Source organism: Myxine glutinosa, chromosome 2 (genome assembly GCF_964187855.1).
Source record: "Myxine glutinosa chromosome 2, kmMyxGlut1.1, whole genome shotgun sequence".
In the NCBI taxonomy this organism is placed as follows: domain Eukaryota; kingdom Metazoa; phylum Chordata; class Myxini; order Myxiniformes; family Myxinidae; genus Myxine; species Myxine glutinosa.
This window is the reverse complement of record NC_136262.1, coordinates 43,846,922-43,866,598: the sequence shown is the minus strand read 5'-3', so window position 1 is coordinate 43,866,598 and position 19,677 is coordinate 43,846,922. Positions and strand designations below refer to the sequence as shown.

At 44.0% G+C, this 19,677-nt stretch overlaps 1 protein-coding gene across 1 annotated transcript in view; it reads right to left on the bottom strand.

Moving 5' to 3' along the window:
• The window catches only part of LOC137422386 (CUB and sushi domain-containing protein 3), a 1,172,941-nt gene that overhangs the window by 522,418 nt on the left and 630,846 nt on the right, over nucleotides 1-19,677 (bottom strand). Inside the window, 1 exon segment of the mRNA XM_078772588.1 lies at nucleotides 16,532-16,720. Coding sequence (XP_078628714.1) covers nucleotides 16,532-16,720 — 189 coding nt within the window.

Sequence of the window (19,677 nt, the reverse complement as noted above, 5' to 3'; positions counted from 1 at the left end):
CGGGCACCCTTGCCACACAAACCTGTATTTCTGTCCCTACCTACCCTTCACCATTCTCACACCACTTCCCTTCCATCTCGTCTCTTGCACACAACATATGTCCACTCTTCTTCTGACCAATACTTCCACCACTTCTCCTGATCTCCCTGTCATTGTCCCTACATTCCATATCCCAAACCTCAGAAACCGATCACCACTTCGGGCTGTACCCTGCCCACATGTAGTCGTAATTCTCATGGTTCTCTTTTTGAGGTAATGTTTTTTTTATGGCCGGATGCCCTTCCTGACGCCAACCCTCTTAGTCGCCTCTTACGACACGCAGGGATACGGCGTACCTATTCTTATCCAGGGTACACACTGGGATGATAGATAAAGGTGATATAATATTACAAATATCATGAAACATTTACATTTTGTAGTCCATTGTATAATTTAAACAAACATAAATGCAAATTTCGCATGTGGAAAAAGTAAGTACACCCTTGGCTCTAATTGGTGGTATTGCCCCCTTTGGCAGAAACAACCTCAAGTAGGCGTTTCTTATAACTGTCTACCAGTCTGACAGTGAATGGAAGAAATTTTTGCCCACTCCTACATGCAGAATTATTTCAGCTGTGCGATGTTTGAGGGTTTTTTTGCATGCACAGCTCGTTTCAAATCCCCCCACAACATCTTGATGGGATTTAGATCCGGGCTTTGACTTGGCCATTCCAGAACCCTCCATTTCTTTCTTTTCAGCCATTCCTTGGTGGATTTACTGGTACTAGGGCATGCCCGTACTATATCTATATCTAAAATTATATCCCCCCCCCCTCTATTTACATGAAATGGTTTGGTCCAAAGCGAACGGCTTGCGAGTGGTGACAATCCCCCCCCTCTATTTACATGCAATGGTTTGGTCCAAAGCGAACGGCTTCCGGAGTTTGGTAAAGAAATCGCCATCGCGTGCACAAACGCGCAGGAAAGCGAATGAATCGCAAATTCGTTTTTATTAGTTGTAAAACATAGTTTAACGCCAACATAGTTTGCAAACGTGAAATAAATGAATACGCTCTCAAATGTGCCATCCGAGGCAGAGTGTGCCCGCCACGTTCGGCACACGCGATCGTTCGCTGCTCTCTGATTGGTTGAATCGTTTTTTGGACATAGCTCGGTAAGTAATTGTCCGATTAATATGAAACCTTGAAAAGGCACATCCTCGGGTCCCCAGCAATATACCTGGCAAGTTAAAAGTATATCGGACCCGTGGTTGTCGAGAAACAGCGGTCACAGACAAACAAACGTACAGACAGACAGAGATTACTGGAATTATAGATAGATGTTTAGGGTCATTGTCATGTTGCAAGGTCCACCTTCGGTTGACCTTCAACTTTTCCGACAGATGGCCTCACATTATCCTCAAGCACCCTCTGGTACAATGAAGAATTCACAGTGGATTCTATGATGGTGAGTTGCCCAGGCCCTGATGCAGCAAAGCTGCCCCAAACCATAATATTTCCACCACCATGCTTTACAGTTGGTATCAGGTTCTTCTGGTCAAATGCTGTCTTTGGTTTTCGCCAAACATGTCTTCTGGTACTGTGGCCAAATAGCTCTACCTTTGACTCATCTGTCCAGAGCACATTGTTCCAAAAGTGCTGGTCTTTGCCGAGGTGTTCATTGGCAAACTTTAGTCTTGCCCTGATGTTCTTTCTGGATAGCAAAGGTTTCCTCCATGTAGATCCTCCCACACCTCCCATGTAGATCAAATTTGTGCAGCCTCTTTCTAAGGGTAGACTCGTGCACTTTGACATCAACAGTGGCAAGAGCTATCTGTAGGTCCCGTGATGACATTCTGGGGTTCTTAGAGACCTCTTTCAGCATCTTGCGGTCTGCTCTCGGGCTAAACTTGCTGGGGCAGCCTGGCCTGAACAAGTTGGCAGTTGTTTGAAATCTTCTCCACTTGTAGGTAGATGATCTTCCGGACAGTCGAATGATTGATTCCAAATTGTTTGGAGATCTTTTTAAATCCCTTCCCAGACTCGTAGGCATCTATAACCTTCTTTCTGAAGGCCTCAGAGAGCTCTTTTGATCTAGGCATGGTGACTCCGCACACTTTTTTTTGGACACTGCCAGGACTTCCAGGAAAGAAGTTGGAATTTCAAACAAGGTAAATCTGGGGTGAATTAGCGGGGGTAGAAAAGATCAAGGTTTTGGATGGGGGAAGATAAGAGATTTTATTTTTATTTTTTTTGTATACTGAATCGAGGCTCGTGAAAGAGCTAACATTTATTTCACAAACAATTCAACCAGACAAACAAAATATACAAAAAGAGGGAGCGGAAGACAAGATGGGGAGAGAAGGGGAAGCACACAACCACAACATTTGAGAGCAGGGAGAAGTGTGGGAGGGAGAGGGCTTGGGGGCAGGAGGTGTGGGAAGGGGGGGGGGGGGGGAAGAGGTATACAACACAAGGGGACCGAAATTTGCGGGGATAGAAAAGATCAAGGTTTTGGATGGGGGAGGATAAGAGATGGTGGTGAACAGCTGTTTTAAAGACCTGGAGGGTGGAGTGGGATTGAAGAGAGTGAGGGAGTTTGTTCCAGAGGCGGGAGAAAAGAGGCATGAAGGAGTGAAGGTGAGCAGAAAGTCTTGATTTTGGCAGTGTAACCATAAGAGGGTTGCAGGCAGATCTTGTGCGACCTGTAGGAATATTTGGGGGACAGAGCCCAGAGAGGGCTGGGGGGGCAAGGCCAGAGAGGAGTCGGTAGAAGACGGAAAGACCACCAACCTGCCTGCGGTGAGTGAGTGAAAGGCCCTTGGAGTTAGCTTCGTCGCGGGAGATTCCAATGATTCTGAACGCTTTGGTTTCAACAGCGTGAAGACGGGCTAGGTGTGAGGCAGGAGCACCAGACCAGAGGGGAGAGCAGTATTCCATAGAGCTGCGGATGAAAGCCTTGTATGTAGTGAGGAGCTCAGGTGTGCCAAGGAAGGACTTCGCACGACGGAGGATGCCCAGTCGGCGACTGGCTTTGGAGGCCAGATTTGAAATGTGGTTTTCCCAGGAAAGATCATGGCAAATAGTGAGACCCAAAAGCTTGAGTGACAGAACTTCTTGGAGAGGATTATTCAGAAAGTGGATGGGAGGGTTTTCCAGTCGGTCTTTTTGGAGAGACATCGTAAGAGTGTGAGATTTATCAGGATTGAAAGACATGTTCCATTTGTTTGCCCAGTCTGTGATTTTGTCCAGGTCTGCAGAGAGTGAGGAGGCTGCAGACTGCCGATCTGAGGGATGAGGAATGGAGCGACAGAGAGTAGAGTCATCAGCAAAGAGATAGAGAGGATTTTCAAGAGAGTCAGAGAGATCATTGATGAAGACCAGAAAAAGCACAGGGCCCAGAACACTACCTTGGGGAACTCCAGCCTGAACAGGAAGAGGAGATGAGAGAAACCCATTCAGGGCCACACGTTGACTACGACCAGAGAGGAAGTCCGCCAGGCATGCGTGGAGATTTCCATGGATACCAAAGGAGGAGAGTTTGGTGAGCAGAGCAGGGTGCCAGACCGTATCGAAGGCACGTGAAATGTCAAGGGAGACAGCTCTAATTTCCTGTTTGGCGTTGAGGACCTCCATCCATTGTTGAGAAAGCAGAAGCAGCATGTCCAGAGTAGAGTGACCAGGTCTGAAACCAAATTGATGATCAGAGATCAAGCCATTGGAGAAGAGGAAAAATTTCATATCTGAAGCAATGATGGATTTCATGACTTTGCTGATAATTGGGAGAAGGCTGATTGGTCTGTCGTTGCTGGGATCTGTTTTTGCACCTTTTTTGTGCAAAGCGGTGATGTTGGCTGATTTCCAAGCAGATGGCAGATGACCTTGAGCAAAAGAGAGGGTGAAGAGAACAGAAAGAGGGAGTGAAAGAGCGGAAGAACATGATTTTAGGACCCGTGGGCTGATGCCGTCAGGACCAGTTGCAGAATCAGAGTCGAGGGTTGACAGAAACTTTTCCACCTTGTCAGGAGGAAAGGACACAGAGTCCAGGAGCAGCTGGGTACGACTGGGTACGGTGGGTACAGAGAGGTATGGGTTTGGGACACAAGATTTAGAGGCAAACACAGAGTTGAGGCATTCAGCTTTTTCACGTGCGGAGTCAGCCGTTAAGCCGTTTGAGGTGAGGGAGGGGATGGAGGGGGAACAACCACCAGAAACAGATTTGACCAGACGCCACCAGGATTTGGAAGAGGGAGACAGATAAGAGAGTTCCGTCTTGAGAACGGTGAGATATTGTTTCCTGGCTCTCCTGAGGGTGGACACACACTTGTTTCGGGCTTTGTGAAAGGAAATGAGATTTCCTTCCATTGGATTTGCTTTCCAGGAGACGAAAGCAAGTTGTTTCAGGGCAACAGCCTCACCACAAGATTCCGTGTACCATGGACGGGAGGAAGGGTATGACAACTGAAGACGAGATGGGATAAATCTGTGCATGAGAGAGAGCAATTTACTTTGAAAGAATTCCCAGGATGAGTTGATGTCAGAGGCGGTAGAGATGGGAGACCAGTCCAGATGATTGATGGCTGCTTGAAGACCGTGCCAGTTGGCCTGAGTGAAATGCCAGACTCGTCGACGCTGAGGAGGCTCTCTGAGAATGGTCAGAGAGATGTCCACTTTGACAAGCACATGATCAGATGAGCCGATTGGAGCAGAAGAAGAGCAGCAGACATTTTCAGGGAAGTTTGTCATAACCAAATCCAGAAGAGAAGATGCTCCGTTGACTGAGATCCGGGTAGGGAAATTGACAGATTGTGTCAGTCCCAGTGAGTCGCAGAAGTCCTTTGCTGAAGAGCCATGGCTGGTGAGAGAGGTACCCACACCCAGCCAACTGGCATGGTGACAATTCAAATCACCACATATGAGGAAGAGAGAGTTGGGATGGGTAGATAGAAGTTGGTCCATATTATCAGACAGCGAGATGTAGATGGAGTCATCGCTGTTTGGTGGACGGTACAACACACATATGAACAAAAGGTGGGAGCGAAGGGGAAGCCGTAGCCAAAGGTATTCCTGGGGGTGAGGTGGAGAGAGGGCAGTGGAGGGCGAGTGAGGAAGAGGGTTTTTTATAAAGATAGCAACCCCACCTCCAGGACGAGGCTCAGGTCTATCATACCGGAGGAGGGAGTAACCTGGGAGAGATACCAAGGCATCAGAGACATCATGAAGGAGGAAAGTTTCTGTTAAGCAGATCACATCTGGTTTGTCAGAAGCAACCTGTATGGAGAGATCAGTCAAGTTTGAGCGAAGGCCCCGGATGTTTGAGGTCCATACCGTTAATGAAGAGGAAGGGGGAGCATCGGGTCCAGAACAAGGGGGGGGAGGGGTAGGGTAACATGTGGAAGAGGAGGAAGAGGTAGGGAGAGCTGTTGAAGGTGTGTCAGAGATTTCAGAGATTTCAGAATAGCTTGGAGAAAGGGAAGAATGGGGCGGACAAAAGGTTTGATGGAGATTGGGTGAGGCACAGTGAGGTGTTATTTGAGGAGGGGGAAGAGCGAGGCAGTAGGTTGGGGGAGATGAAGGTGAAAGTTGGAAGGGGGAAGAAGCAGGGAGGATGCTTTGAGGAGGAGGGGTGAGAGGGGAGGCGAGGAGGGGAGGAGCGAGGGAGAGTCTCGGAGGGGAGGGGTGTGGGGGGAGTTTAGGAGGGAGGGGAGGGAAGGGGCAAGGGGGGAGATTTGAAAGGGATGGGTGATGGGGAGGATTTGGAGGGGAGGGGTGAGATTGGATTTTGAAAAGTGTACGATTCATGGGAAACGAACATTTTTTGCAAAATGAGTTTGAGACCTTCGAGTCAAAAATACGTTTGAGGACACTGAAGGAGGGGTGGAGTTCTGGATAGTTTAGGGAATGTAGAAAGGAGGAACTGTAAGAGATGGTATTATATATATTTTTTGGAATGAATAGATTTGGTGAGCAAGACGAAAGCATCCTTTTGTAGGAAAAGAAGAAAAGGGTGTTATAATATATGAGAGAAAATAGTTGCTCAGGGGAGAGATTATACATTTCTAACCACGTGATCGCGTGATCGCGAACGAAGAACGAACGAACAATTAAGAACAACAAATAAACGAATAAGACCTGGGAAAGAAATATTTTTTGGGTTTTTTTTTTTTTTTGAGTAGAGATATTAAACAAGGAGGTATGGGGTGAACGACTGGGACGAAACAGAGAACGAAAATAACTGCAGCGCATTCGACGAATCGCTGAGAGAAAAACAAAACCACAAGGTCGGAGACGGTACGGTAGCCTAAGCCTACGAGTACTAGGCCGCAGAATACTCGATACGCATTAACCGACGATTGTGTATACATGTACGAAAAATTAGCACCGAAAATTTTCCAAAAGATACGCTATATGTACATACACCGAAAGATAGATACAGTCTCGACAAAAACACAATTGAGAAAGATCACTTAGCTTCGAAAGCGTGAGCGCATGGAATAGCTTCAAAAAGACGTGACCTCGCCGTGATCTCGCGAGATCTCTTGATGGTGGTGTTTCTGAGATGGTGGTCTGAGATGGTGGTGAACAGCTGTTTTAAAGACCTGGAGGGACGAGTGGGATTGAAGGGAGTGAGGGAGTTTGTTCCAGAGGCGGGAGAAAAGAGGAATGAAAGAGTGAAGGTGAGCAGCGAGCCGAGATTTCGGCAGTTTAACCATCAGAGGGTTGCTGGCAGATCTTGTGTGACCTGTAGGAATATTTGGGGGACAGAGCACAGAGAGAGCTGGGGGTGCAAGGCCGGAGAGGAGTCGGTAGAAGACAGAAAGACCACCTACCTGCCTGCGGTGAGTGAGTGAAAGGCCCTCAGAGATAGCTTCATCGCGGGAGATTCCAATAATTCTGAAAGCTTTGGTTTCGACAGCGTGAAGCCGAGCTAGGTGTGAGGCAGGAGCACCGGCCCATAGGGGAGAACAGTATTCCATTGAGCTGCGGATGAAAGCCTTGTATGTGGTGAGAAGCTCAGGTGTGCCGAGGAAGGACTTCGCACGACAGAGGATGCCCAGTCGGCGACTGGCTTTGGAGGCCAGCTTGGAAATGTGGTTTTCCCAAGAAAGATCATGGCAGATAGTGAGACCCAAAAGCTTGAGCGACAGAACTTCTTGGAGAGGATTGTTGAGAAAGTAGATGGGAGGGTTGTCCAGTCGATCTTTTCGGAGAGACATAGTAAGAGTGTGAGATTTGTCAGGATTGAAAGACATGTTCCACTTGTTTGACCAGTCTGTGATTTTGTCCAAGTCTTCAGAGAGTGAGGAGGCTGCAGACTGTCGATCTGAGGGCAGAGGAATGGAGCGGCAGAGAGTGGAGTCATCAGCAAAGAGATAGAGAGGATTTTCCAGAGAGTCGGAGAGATCATTGATAAAGACCAGAAAAAGCAGAGGGCCCAGAACACTGCCTTGGGGAACTCCAGCCTGAACAGGAAGGGGAGTTGAAGGAAATCCATTCAGGGCCACACGTTGACTACGACCAGAGAGGAAGTCCGCAAGCCATGCATGGAGATTTCCATGGATACCATAGGAGGAGAGTTTAGTGAGCAGAGCTGGGTGCCAGACCGTATCGAAGGCACGTGATATGTCGAGGGAGACAGCTCTGATTTCCTGTTTGGCATTGAGGACCTCCATCCATTGTTGAGACAGCAGAAGCAGCATGTCCAGAGTAGAGTGACCTGGTCTGAAACCAAATTGATGATCAAAGATCAAGCCGTTGGAGAAGAGGAAGGATTTGATATCCGAAGCAATGATGGATTCCATGACTTTGCTGATAATTGGGAGCAGGCTGATTGGTCTGTAGTTGCAAGGATCTGTTTTTGCACCTTTTTTGTGTAAAGTGTGTAAAGTGCAAAGTTGCACTTCAACAACAAAGAGCAAACCAAACTAAATCTCTGAGGTTTAAATAAGACAGGTTCCTCCAAGATCCTATCTAACGATGTTCTAATCATTTGCACCTGAGCTGGTGCACCTGATTCTAAGTTTCGGTATTTGAAGTAGTGATAAATGTAGGGGTGTAATTACTTCTTCCACATATGAAATTTGCATTTATGTTTATTTAAATTATACAATGGACTACAAAATGTAAATGTTTCATGATATTTGTTATATCATATCACCTTTATCTTTCAATATTGTTGAAATGAAGATCAAATAGCTGTATGTTGAAATATGTTGAAAAAGTCAAAACTTTACACGGGGTGGAATTACTTTTTCACGTGACTGTATGTCCTTCCCATCAGTGAAGAAGCATCAAAACCACATACAGTGTCTTCCTCAGGGAAGTCTGCCTGACACATCCAGCTCCCACATGAGTAATAGTTGATCCAAGCTTTGTGTATTTTCACGTCACAAATATGTACTTTGTAGAATAGCTGGTTACTGTTACTTGGTAATGAAGTACAGCACCGTCTTTTCAATTTCAGAAATGTATCTACCATATCAAAGATGTCAGTTTGTGTGTTTGTAGAGATGTCTGGTGTGTGTTCCCTTCATGAGGGTAGGTTTTGAAGGCTTTGAGTAGTGCTTTAGGAGGGATTTGAGTGGGGTTTTAAGCAAACAATCTTTGAACATGACTGTGTGTCCACTACAGTCTAAAGAACCGAAAGACTCCACGGACCAAAAAGACCACAATGACCCAGAAGACCCAAAAGACTCAAAGGATCCAAAGTACCCAGAGAACCCAAAATATCTTGAGGACCCAAAGTATCCCAAAGACCCTTAAAGACCCTGAAGACGCCCAAAGACCCAAAATACCCAAAATATCCAAAAGATGCAAAATACCCAAAATATCCAAAAGACCCCACAGACCCTTAAATAAGAGCCCAAACGCTCAGACCACCTACATGCTAATCTATCCCTTGATACCCCAAAAAATAGATATGTGTCTTTTTCCGATTTGCCATTTATAAAGTGGATAATTTTGCGATTAATGGGCAAAATCTTCTTCGTCACATTAGCCATGACGTCACCTAGTGAAAGTGACCGCCACATACGTATTGTCTAAGGATAACATCAATGAACGATTTAACTCAAACGGCGAATAATTTTCGAATTTCTACAAACATGTCGGGTCGATACATCCTTGGTGGTTGTAGTAATACAAACCGAGATGGTTTCATGCTACACCAATGGCCAAAAGATCCGAGGGTTGACAGAAATTGGACGAGGTTTGTTCAAAATACCCGGGTGTGGATGGGCCTACAAAATGGTCGCTTTTGTGCCCAGAACATTTTACAGAGAAGTTTGATGAAACAACAGAGATGGCTACAATATCTTGTGGTGATTTGCCACGATTGAGAGAGGATGCCTTTCACACGATGAGGCGGAACAATCACCTTAAGAGGTCTAATGAATTATTTGCAGTATCTAATACAGTCCAAGAAATGAGACTTACTCTGTGGAGGATTAGCGGTGAGGGGAGCAATTTGTCAACAAAATACACAGTTATACACCGTCACACACATAGCTGTGGGCCAAAACCAAAATTATAAACTAAAAAATCCTTGGGATCAATCATGCATTGTTTTTCTAAAACCATAAAATCGTGGGGTGCTCTTTCTTGGGACGCCCATTTATAAACATCCATCCGAGCGACGGCACGTACGTTGATGAATCACCCTGCCTCTGAAACACCGGATGACCGTGGTGGCAGTTCATGGCTTCATCATGATTCAAACCCCGGCTATGCAGCTGAGAGGCGAGCCCAACACACCACTCAACTCAACGCACCACTTTATTATGCCACGCACCAGCAACAAACCATCCTCGCAAAACTTGGAAACAAACAACAACACCCCCCAGAGCACATCACATCGCAAAACACCCCACACACATCACACTCAGTGCACCACACCACACTGAACACACTACAAAACAGCATACATCAACACACTTACACACCATAACCCTTTAGCGTGGCAGGAGAAGATGTCCGGACCATTCGGAATCCAACAGCGTCCGACAACCCACTCGTAAATCTTTCAGACCCTCCGATACTAGAAATCCCTCGATCCACTAGACTAGATTCAAGCATATTTTAATATTTGAATATGACAACATCAGAGGCAAACTATGCTGCTACCTTTACACACCAGCGAAATAAAGGAAGGTTTTTGTGCGTAATTTCGGTTTTAGCCGGACTTTTCGCACCAGTAAACACATATCCCTTTATTTGGGCGGTGTATAATGCCCCAGATCGCTACCGCATTCGGTCCCGAAAATAATAAAAATGACCCGATGCTCATTCGTACATGAAGCAAAAACATGTGTACTACTTATGTGCATATCTACCTTCTATCTATCTATCTATCTTCTATATATATAAAAGAAAGTTTTCGTTTGTTTGTTTGTTTGTTTGTCTGCACGCGCTAATCTCCTGAACAGTGAAAGATAGGAGGAAACCTCTGAAACAAAAAATGTCGGGACGGGCCCCGGGCAGGTTATAAGTAAGGTGGCGAGGCCGGGCTGGGCCCATTTCGCGATAAATCTTCTTCTTCTTCTTTCAAAATTCTCTTGAAGTACAACTTATGCACTTAATAGGAATATCTGACCGATTGCAACACATGCTTTGAAAATTCTCTCTCGCGGGGCCCGACAGAAGAAATAAGAACGAATCGTTGAGCACTAACTGATACTGGGCTCATGTCAGACCCATGTACAGAAGATTAAATTCATTCAAAAAGAACCCGGGAAACGCCGGGTGAATTCAACTAGTATATGGGTCAGAATTTTGAACGAGGTACAAATCCCAAAAAACACACATTGATTGCTTTAAACCTATATAACTTTGTCCCAAATGTTCTGAATTAGTACATCTAGGGGTCATCCTGCAGAACACAATCACGGCTTTCAGAAAATGTATAGTTTTATATACTTTTTATCAATTATCTACATGTTATAAGTCTCTGAACCTCAAAAAATGGTGAAAAAGGGCATTTTTTAAGTATTTCATTACCCTTCAAAGCCATGCATTCATTATAAAAGCCTTTTTCAGATACTTTTCACAGCTGGAATAAAAGTAGATCTATATAACTACTCTACTGAATGTGTTTTTGTGTTACTCATGTCAGTTCCTGAGTCACAGCTCCTCCTCATATAGGATGAAGCAGATGAACCGTAACGTAAGAGATATTTATATAAGTCCTGTTTTACACATATCAGGGTGTTCCATAGTTCTTCTTTAGGGCGCAACAAACAGCACTTATACATATGTATTAACTCTGTAAAAATCATTGACCTCCTTTGTTTCTCTGAGACACAACAAGCTTGAGTGTGAATTTAGAAACCAGAACGGTCTCTTACATTACGCACCGGTCATGCTCCCTGTAAGCCAGGTAAGTGCATATCGAAGTGAAATATACCATCAGACCATCACATTAGCTTGAATTATATGCCATTTCAAAAGATCGGGACGCTCCTGGTGCGTTAAGTACGCAAAACTAGCCGAAACAGCATCTTCGGGAAGAAGAGCATTCCTCCATAACGTAAGAGACCGAAAACTTGTGGCGTGAAATGCCGACATACGGGTACTTCCTGTTACCCGGCGTTTACATCCGGGTATTCAGCGAGTTACTCGCCGCGCGAAACAACAAGTTTGGCGAAAGTTAGTCGTCGGTCTGGCCGGAGAAATCCAAAAAAATATCATACGTGAGATCGGCGTTGGACCCCATGGTCTCGTAAGTACCAGTCCAGGATGTCATAGATCCTCAAGACCTGGTTTATTTTGAGATTAATTCGTAGGAAAATGTGAAAGTACTTGCCAAAATCGCCGTGAGTCGTTCTCGTTTCATGGCCGCCAATGGCGTGCGAGTTTGTACAGCGTCACGTACGAGACCCGTAAATCGTAACTTACGAGAGGTTTATCGGAACATTAAAAAAAGACCCGCAGTCCCGCATAAGCTTTGTACATGTCTTAATTATTGTATACAACAAGAATATATGTTGTATTTGGTTGTAATGAGCTGTGTTTGATGACTGCCAACTGGTTTTGATGGGTGTCACATCAAGATCTTGCTGTCAGTTCCTCTAAATTTGGTGTCAATTTTCAGTTCATCATTGACTGTAGTACTTCATACATGTCCATATTTACAAATATCATATGGAAACAAACGATCCATAACCTGAGAGTGCTTTGAGTGTATTTATGAGCTGTTTCATGATGTATTTTTGGATTTAGAGGCCTAATATTGTATTTCTCCGATAACGGTCTCTTACGTGACGCCACGATATAAAATCTCTTATGACAGTGTCAATTATTGTATTGCCATCCGAGTCTTTTCCCATCCGAGGATGCCATCCGATATTGCCATCTGATATTGCCATCTCGGTATTGCCATCTGAGTCTTTTCCCATCCGTATTGCCATCCGAGTCTATTGCCATCCGAGTCGAGTTTGAGATGTTTGAGTGGGTATTTAAATAGCTTGAATGCCAAGTAGGAGAAAAAAAGTACACATGACAAGTGGACTGCTATTTTGTATATATAAAAGGTATGATTAGTACTTTATTGCAAGTTTCGTTTGCTGGAGGAACAATATCCTTCTGATTTTTGATGGTTGTATGGAAATAAATCCATTTTGTTAGTAGCTAGAATGATTTGTTGGCTTGTGACGTATTACCATAACGTAAGAGAGATTTATTTCTCAATTGATATTGAGCTATTTTCAAGACACAACCATAGATAACGCAGACGCCCAAACTGCAAATTTTCCAGTTAATTAACACATGTATTGTAGAGTACCTGAGTGCTTTTTGGAGGTTCTATTAAGTATATTTGCAAAATGACAGAAACTTGTCAAGAGTGCAATTTAAAAAACACAGGTTTGGGTGAAAGCAACTGAAAAATAGCCAATATTTGTCGGTACATAAACCAGCACACATTTTGAGTAGGAACTTGAAACTTAAAACACAAGTAGATATATGTCTTGCCTATGTTTGGTACTTTGCTTATATGTTTAAATGCAGAAATGAAGTATTTGTGACGGAATGTTTACAAAGAGACCTTATTTTGGTCTCTTACGTTATGCTAACAAGGAAGGGAAACTTTGACCATGAATAAAAACGGAACCTCTGGGCCGATAGGTGTCAGTTTGGCTGCGTTTGATAGCCCAGGCGTAGGGCTTTAAGGATATCAAGGTGATTTTTAGCTATTCCCCCAAAAAAAAATTTGACCCCCAGGAGGCCCAAATGTACCTCGTTAAAAATTCCGACCCATATACGTATATATAAAAGAAAGTTTTTGTTTGTTTGTTTGTTTGTTTGTTTGTATGTCTGCATGCATTAATCTCCTGAACGGTGAAAGATAGGAGGAAACCTCTGAAACAAAAAATGTCGGGATGGGCCCCGGGAAGGTTATAAGCAAGGTGGCGAGGCCGGTCGAGGCCGCCTCGGCCGGGCTGGGACCATTTCGCAATTAAAAGCTGAGCTGAATTATCGTAGTCAATCTTCTACGGCCACGAGTAAAAGCTGAATTATAGTAGTAAATTCATTCAAAAAGAACCATAAAGCGTGGCAGGAGAAACGCCGGGTGCATTCAGCTAGTATAATATATATAGACATGGTGGTATTATACCTGGGATAATTCCAATTGCACTGGGCGATGGACAGACATCCAGGCCTCAGGCCTGAGGCCATCGGTCAGTGCAGCTTAAAAAAATGGTGGCACATTATTTTATTTGTGGGCAGACTCAGGTCAGCTGTCCAGCCAATGGGTGGACAGCAGTCCTTTGATGGTCCACCCACCGAATTACACATACATATACATGCATACGTATATACATACAAAAATACATACATACAAAGTCCAAACACAATTCGGCTATTTAAATATGGATGGTCAATTTTCTGAGCCATTACTGACTGAGTGTTGTAAAATAGTAACTAATAACAATGAGAATTCACAAGAAAGCTCCTAAAACTTTAGGGATTTTGGAGCAATAAGGCTGACCCAAACCCCAATCTTAATGGCCTGACTTGTGCTACAGCCCGCCATCCCACCCAGCCACAGCCCAGAGGCTGATCAGTCTGCAAATATATAATTTTGTGTCGAACACATTTACTTGCAATCTGATTTGGAAGCGAATGAATAAACAGGTAGACAAGATCACTGATAAAAAGTAAGGCAGCATTTTATTCGAGTCATTCAGAAATTATCATTTGTATTCATTATTTTAAACACAATTTGAAGACAGACAAAACAGATGGGCAGGAAGCTTTCACGTTGTTACATAATGAATGTTCATTCATGGCACTAAGTCCATCACTATTTGTAGCTGTGATGGAGGTGCTGGCTCGGAACGTAAAGGAGGGTTTACCGTGGGAGTTGTTGTATGCAGATGATCTGGTGTTGATTGCAGAAAGTATGGATGGACTGAAGGAAAAGATGAACAAGTGGAAGGAATGTATGGAGACAAAAGGTCTGAAGGTGAATATCGGAAAAACGAAGGTGATGGTAAGTGGTAAAGCATGTGGTGAGGTGGAAAGAACTGGGAAGTGGCCGTGTGCTGTGTGCAGGAAGGGTGTCGGAGTGAACTCCATTCAATGTACAATGTGCGCTGAGTGGGTTCATCAAAAATGTAGTGGTTTGAGAGGGTCATTAGGTGGGAGTGCATCAGAGGTCAGTGTGGCAGCTACATTCAAGTGTTAGGTGGGCACAGAGGGAGCTGCAGATGGCGGAAATGTTGAGTTGGATCTTGGAGACAGCGTGAAGCTGGAAGGTGTGAAAACATTTTGTTACCTAGGAGACATGCTGAATGGAGAAGGTGGATCAGACTTGGCAATGGTTGCTGGAGTGAGATGTGCATGGAAGAGGTTTCGGGAACTGAGTGGTGTGCTGACGAGGAGGGGAGTGTCGTTGAAGCTGAAGGGAAAGGTGTATGCTGTACGTGTGAGAAGTGTTATGATTTATGGGAGGGAGACATGGGTAATGAACGTAGAGCAGCAATGAAGGCTGGAAAGGGTGGAAATGCGAATGGTTCGGTGGATGTGTGGAGTATCGTTGAGAGAGAGGAAGACAAATGATGAATTGTGAAAGATGATGGGAATAGAGCCTGTGATTGATGCTGTGAAGAGAAACAGTTTGAGATGGTTTGGTCATGTGTTGAGGAAGGATGAAAGTGACTGGTTGAGAAGAGTGATGGAAATGAATGTAGAAGGAAGTAGAGGACGGGGAAGACCGAGAAAGACTTGGCTAAAGATGGTCGAAGAAGAAATGCGGGCAAGGAGGTTAACAAGGGGAGATGCAGAAAATAGGGCAAAATGGAGAAGATTGTCATGGGGACCTCAAGGCTAACCCCCGCTCTTGCAGGGAAAATGGCCTTAAAATGCCTGTTGTTGTTGTTGTTGTATTCATGGCACTCTTTCATGCAAGCCCCAACAAGATTGATGAGGTTTTTTTTGTAAACAAAGTGAAGGCTCGTGGAAGTGATAGAACACAGAATGGAACAGGATGCAACAGAACAAAGGGAACAATAAAAGGAGAGAGAAACACCAAGAGCAGAGATGGGGGACAAAAGAGATAGAGACTTTAACAAATATTGAATGTGGGTAAGAATCAGTGGTAGGGGAGGATGCATGGGATGAACAATATGGATACAGAAGCAAAATCACAGGATGGAAATTTGGAAAGTGGTCGGCTTGGAGGCTGGAATGGGGTGGTTAATGGGGATAGAAGATGTCATAGTTTGAGCAGTGTGAGGCAAGGTGTGATAGCAAGGTGTGAGGTAGGGGCACCAGCCCCTCTTCCATGAGTGTTGACTGTATACAAAAAAGTAGTCCACCAAGCTAGGGATAAAGGCCATGTAAGGTAGATAATAGTTGAGGGGTGCCAATTGGAAGGACTTTACAAGACAGAGAATGCCCAGTTGGCAACTGGCTGATGAGGACAAATTATAATTGTGGTTTGTCTAAGAGGGATCATGGCTGATAGTGCGACCCAAACGTTTGAGCGACTGCAATTCTTCAAGTGGATTGTTAAAAAAGTAGATTGGAGGGTTTACCAGATGGTCCTTTCAGAGAGAGAGAGAAAGAGAGAGAAAGAGAGAGAAAGAGAGAGAGAGGTGTTAATGAAAACAAAGCTGCATATCTACATCAGCATCTTGCAGTTATGAAGCCCTTCCCTCCCTCCTCCACCTGACACATGATGCCTACACATGTACAGATGAAGACCACTTAGTCGTCAAATGTCGGACCAGAACCTTGCTTTGGTGGGCACACATTGCAGTTGTTCGTGATTTCATTTAAAAACAAATGGGAATTTTCTTTGAGCTGGAGGTGACTGACAGTGGAACTTGTCTAGTTAAAACGTAAATGTTAACATTTAGTGCATAAACAACTCATAAATACACTTTCACACCAAAGAATGACAAGAAATTAACAAATAATAATTGCCTCAATGCTAATGGTTTATTTCAACGGTGAAATGAAAACCGAAGACAGTAGCACACACTAACACACACACTCTTTGTGTGAAGTGTCATGGCTCCAGATAAGAAAAGTAAAAACTCGTGAACACCTACCAACACACCTTGGTAGCGGAGCGCTCCAGAGCCTCCGCTCTCCACCCAGACACAGTATCCGTTCATCGCCCTCCAGACGATATCCATCTTGGCAACTGAACAACAGTTCGTCTCCAACGGCAAAGTTGCTTCCTATTTTCCGGCCATACTCGGGCACACCAGGATCTTCGCACGGCTCCAGGTTGTATGCTGTGGTGAGAGCAAGTGGGTAAAGAAAGCCTGAAATGGCAACTGCAAAAATCCAATTTCTGTCATCACGGTTTAAGTTTAAATGAGTTGTTGCATGATTTTTATTGTCCGGATTACTCCGATACAGACTCCAGTAATAGAGGTTTTGAGGACATAGGCGTGAGTGCCACGTTTCAACCATGATAGTTCCTCTTGAAGACCACACTATGCGGATTATCGCTTCTACAATAATTTGACTTCAACATTTGCTCTGACCACATTATTCAACACATTTCTTCTTGAATAACTTTTACATCTTTCATTTACTCTTCTCGATAACACCGATGGATCTTCAATGTCCACAAGCCAAGTTTAATGTCTGTCCGATCGAAATACGGGGAGTTTTATGTCAACGCAATACCCTACACCTTTGAAGAACCATTCTGACAATTTATAGTCGACATTCTGACAATAGTTGGATCTGCTGAGTGGAGAATCTGCTGTCGCCCTATCATGTGACCAGATCCTCAGCTCTGATTGGTGGGCGTTTGTGAGGGACATACATACATACACCGGATGGGCAAATGCTATTCCAGCCGGCATTACCCTACGGGCTACGCTGTAAAAATGTGGTTGCCGAACCATGTGACCGATGACATCATTATTTTTTTTTTATTGAACAATTTATCCCTAGATCACGTGCAATAAATTACATTATGATCAGATCAAGTGTTGTACTTGTCGATTTATGACTTCATAATGAAGATACCTTTGACATCAGCATTAACATATTGTTATGTATGTGGGGGTAGATGATGGAATACCATAGTAAAGGCAGGATAATATAGGTATAGCATGAACCGTGGACGCATAAGAGACATCTCGATGTATTTAAATAGGGAAACTGGAGCTTAATATTGTTTATGTGTCTTCGCACAGGGAGTGAAGCTGTGTTAACTAGATAGGGATTAAGGTTAGTTTTCCCCCATTATGTGATTGCCTCCTGTGGCTTTTCCCTCCATTTTTACAACTACAACAAAACAAGGCTGGCCATAAAAATCTCTTTTTAAACAACAACCACAGGAACCGCAGGCAGTACCCGAACATTGCTAATCGGCAAGTAAACCACACCTTAATGATGCTCATGCCAGGATAAGCCAGCAGGCCACGCCCCAAAGTTTGTCATTGATCGAGCATGACCATGCCGATTGGTCAGTGTGACATCAGAGCAAGGAAGTTGGAGGGAAAAAGGACTGTTGTAAGAAGATTCGCCCTCTTGGGTTGGTGGTGCTAGAGGAGAGAAGGTTTGAGAGGAGTGAGAAACGAGGGTTGGACAAAAGAATCGCTCTCGGGTTTTTGTGCAGGAGGAGAAAGGGCACCATCTTTTTGCGTAGTTGTGCTGGTGATTTTGGTGCGCTTTGGAAGGAGTGTGGAGCTTTTGCTGCGCAGACAGCATCTCGACAGAGGCAGGCAACATTTGGGCTCATCACAGAGCTGGAGTCCACGTGGCACTTGACAGTGGAGAGCGAAAGAGGGCTGTCTCGGCTGCTTGCTCATGCCTGGGCATTTGACACGGGGTGCTGGCGCCATTTTTGGGCGCGCCGGCGCGAGAGGCGTCAGACCAGACAATCGCCATCACCTTTGCAAAACTAGATGGTATTCATAGAATACTTACCCTGTGCAGTCAACCTGTTGCGAGCCAACTTCTGTTTTTGAACATTTTTTCTTTGATCAAATATGGATGCAAGACCACGTGAGCGATGACATCATCTATATTATAATAGCCGTAGATGATTCTGTCTGTCTGTCTGTTGGGTGTCTGTCCGGGGTGTGGTTTGCAGAGTAGCTCCACCCATAGCTCCACCCATTCTGGGAGTGGCTTCATATAATTATAAACAAATATCCACCATTTTATTAACTCGCATAGCTTTGAGGCCTGTTTTGTAGGCCCGTGGTGTCTTGCTCTCTCTCCCAGTTTTATTTCAAATCAAATTCGATATATCATTTCATTTTTCACAGTCGCTAACATAGTTTTAGACTCGGTTGAAAAAAAACGGGAAGAAAATCCAATGAAAGTTGCCCTTTATAGAACGAAATGAATTCTCAAACGCCTGTAACTTCAAGGCCATTGAGTCTCTCTCACGCCTTTATCTGCAATCTAACTCATCATATGATTTCATTTTTATCGATGGTTTCAGACTCGGTGTCAGCAATAATTGAGAACATTCCACACATGCGGGAAAATGCAGAGATATATTTTTAAAAATCGCGTCATGGTGTATCATACACCGCCAAACATGACACCGACGGCAACGTGTCAATATATATTAAAAATTCGCTTTTGCTTTTCCGTTAAGATATATTACTTTTTCGTTTGATGACAGTCGTCACAAAAACGTCAACAATGATGCCGACATATATTTCTTCGTTGTTATTTCGTTCAACATTATTAGCCGGAAGTAAAATATGTTTCAGGAAATTACCGAGAGATATTTCTTCGTTTTTTTTATTAGTTATGTGCGCATACACTTTAAATAGGTTTATTTGAAATCTTTAATTTTCCACAAACATTCCACACACGCGGGAAAATGCAGAGATATATATTTTAAAATCGCGTCATGGTGTTTCATACACCGCCCAACATGACACCGACGGCAACGTGTCGATATATATTAAAATTTCACTTTTGCTTTTCCATTAAGATATATTACTTTTTCGTTTGATGACAGTCGTCACAAAAACGTCAACAATGATGCCGACATATATTTCTTCGTTTTTAATTCATTCAACATTATTAGCCGGAAGTAAAATATGTTTCAGGAAATTACCGAGAGATATTTCTTCGTTTTTTTTATTAGTTATGTGTGCATACACTTTAAATAGGTTTATTTGAAATCTTTAATTTCCCACAATATAATTTACTTGCCATTTATCATTTGATGATTACGAGACACTTCCTCTTGAGGATCGCGACAATT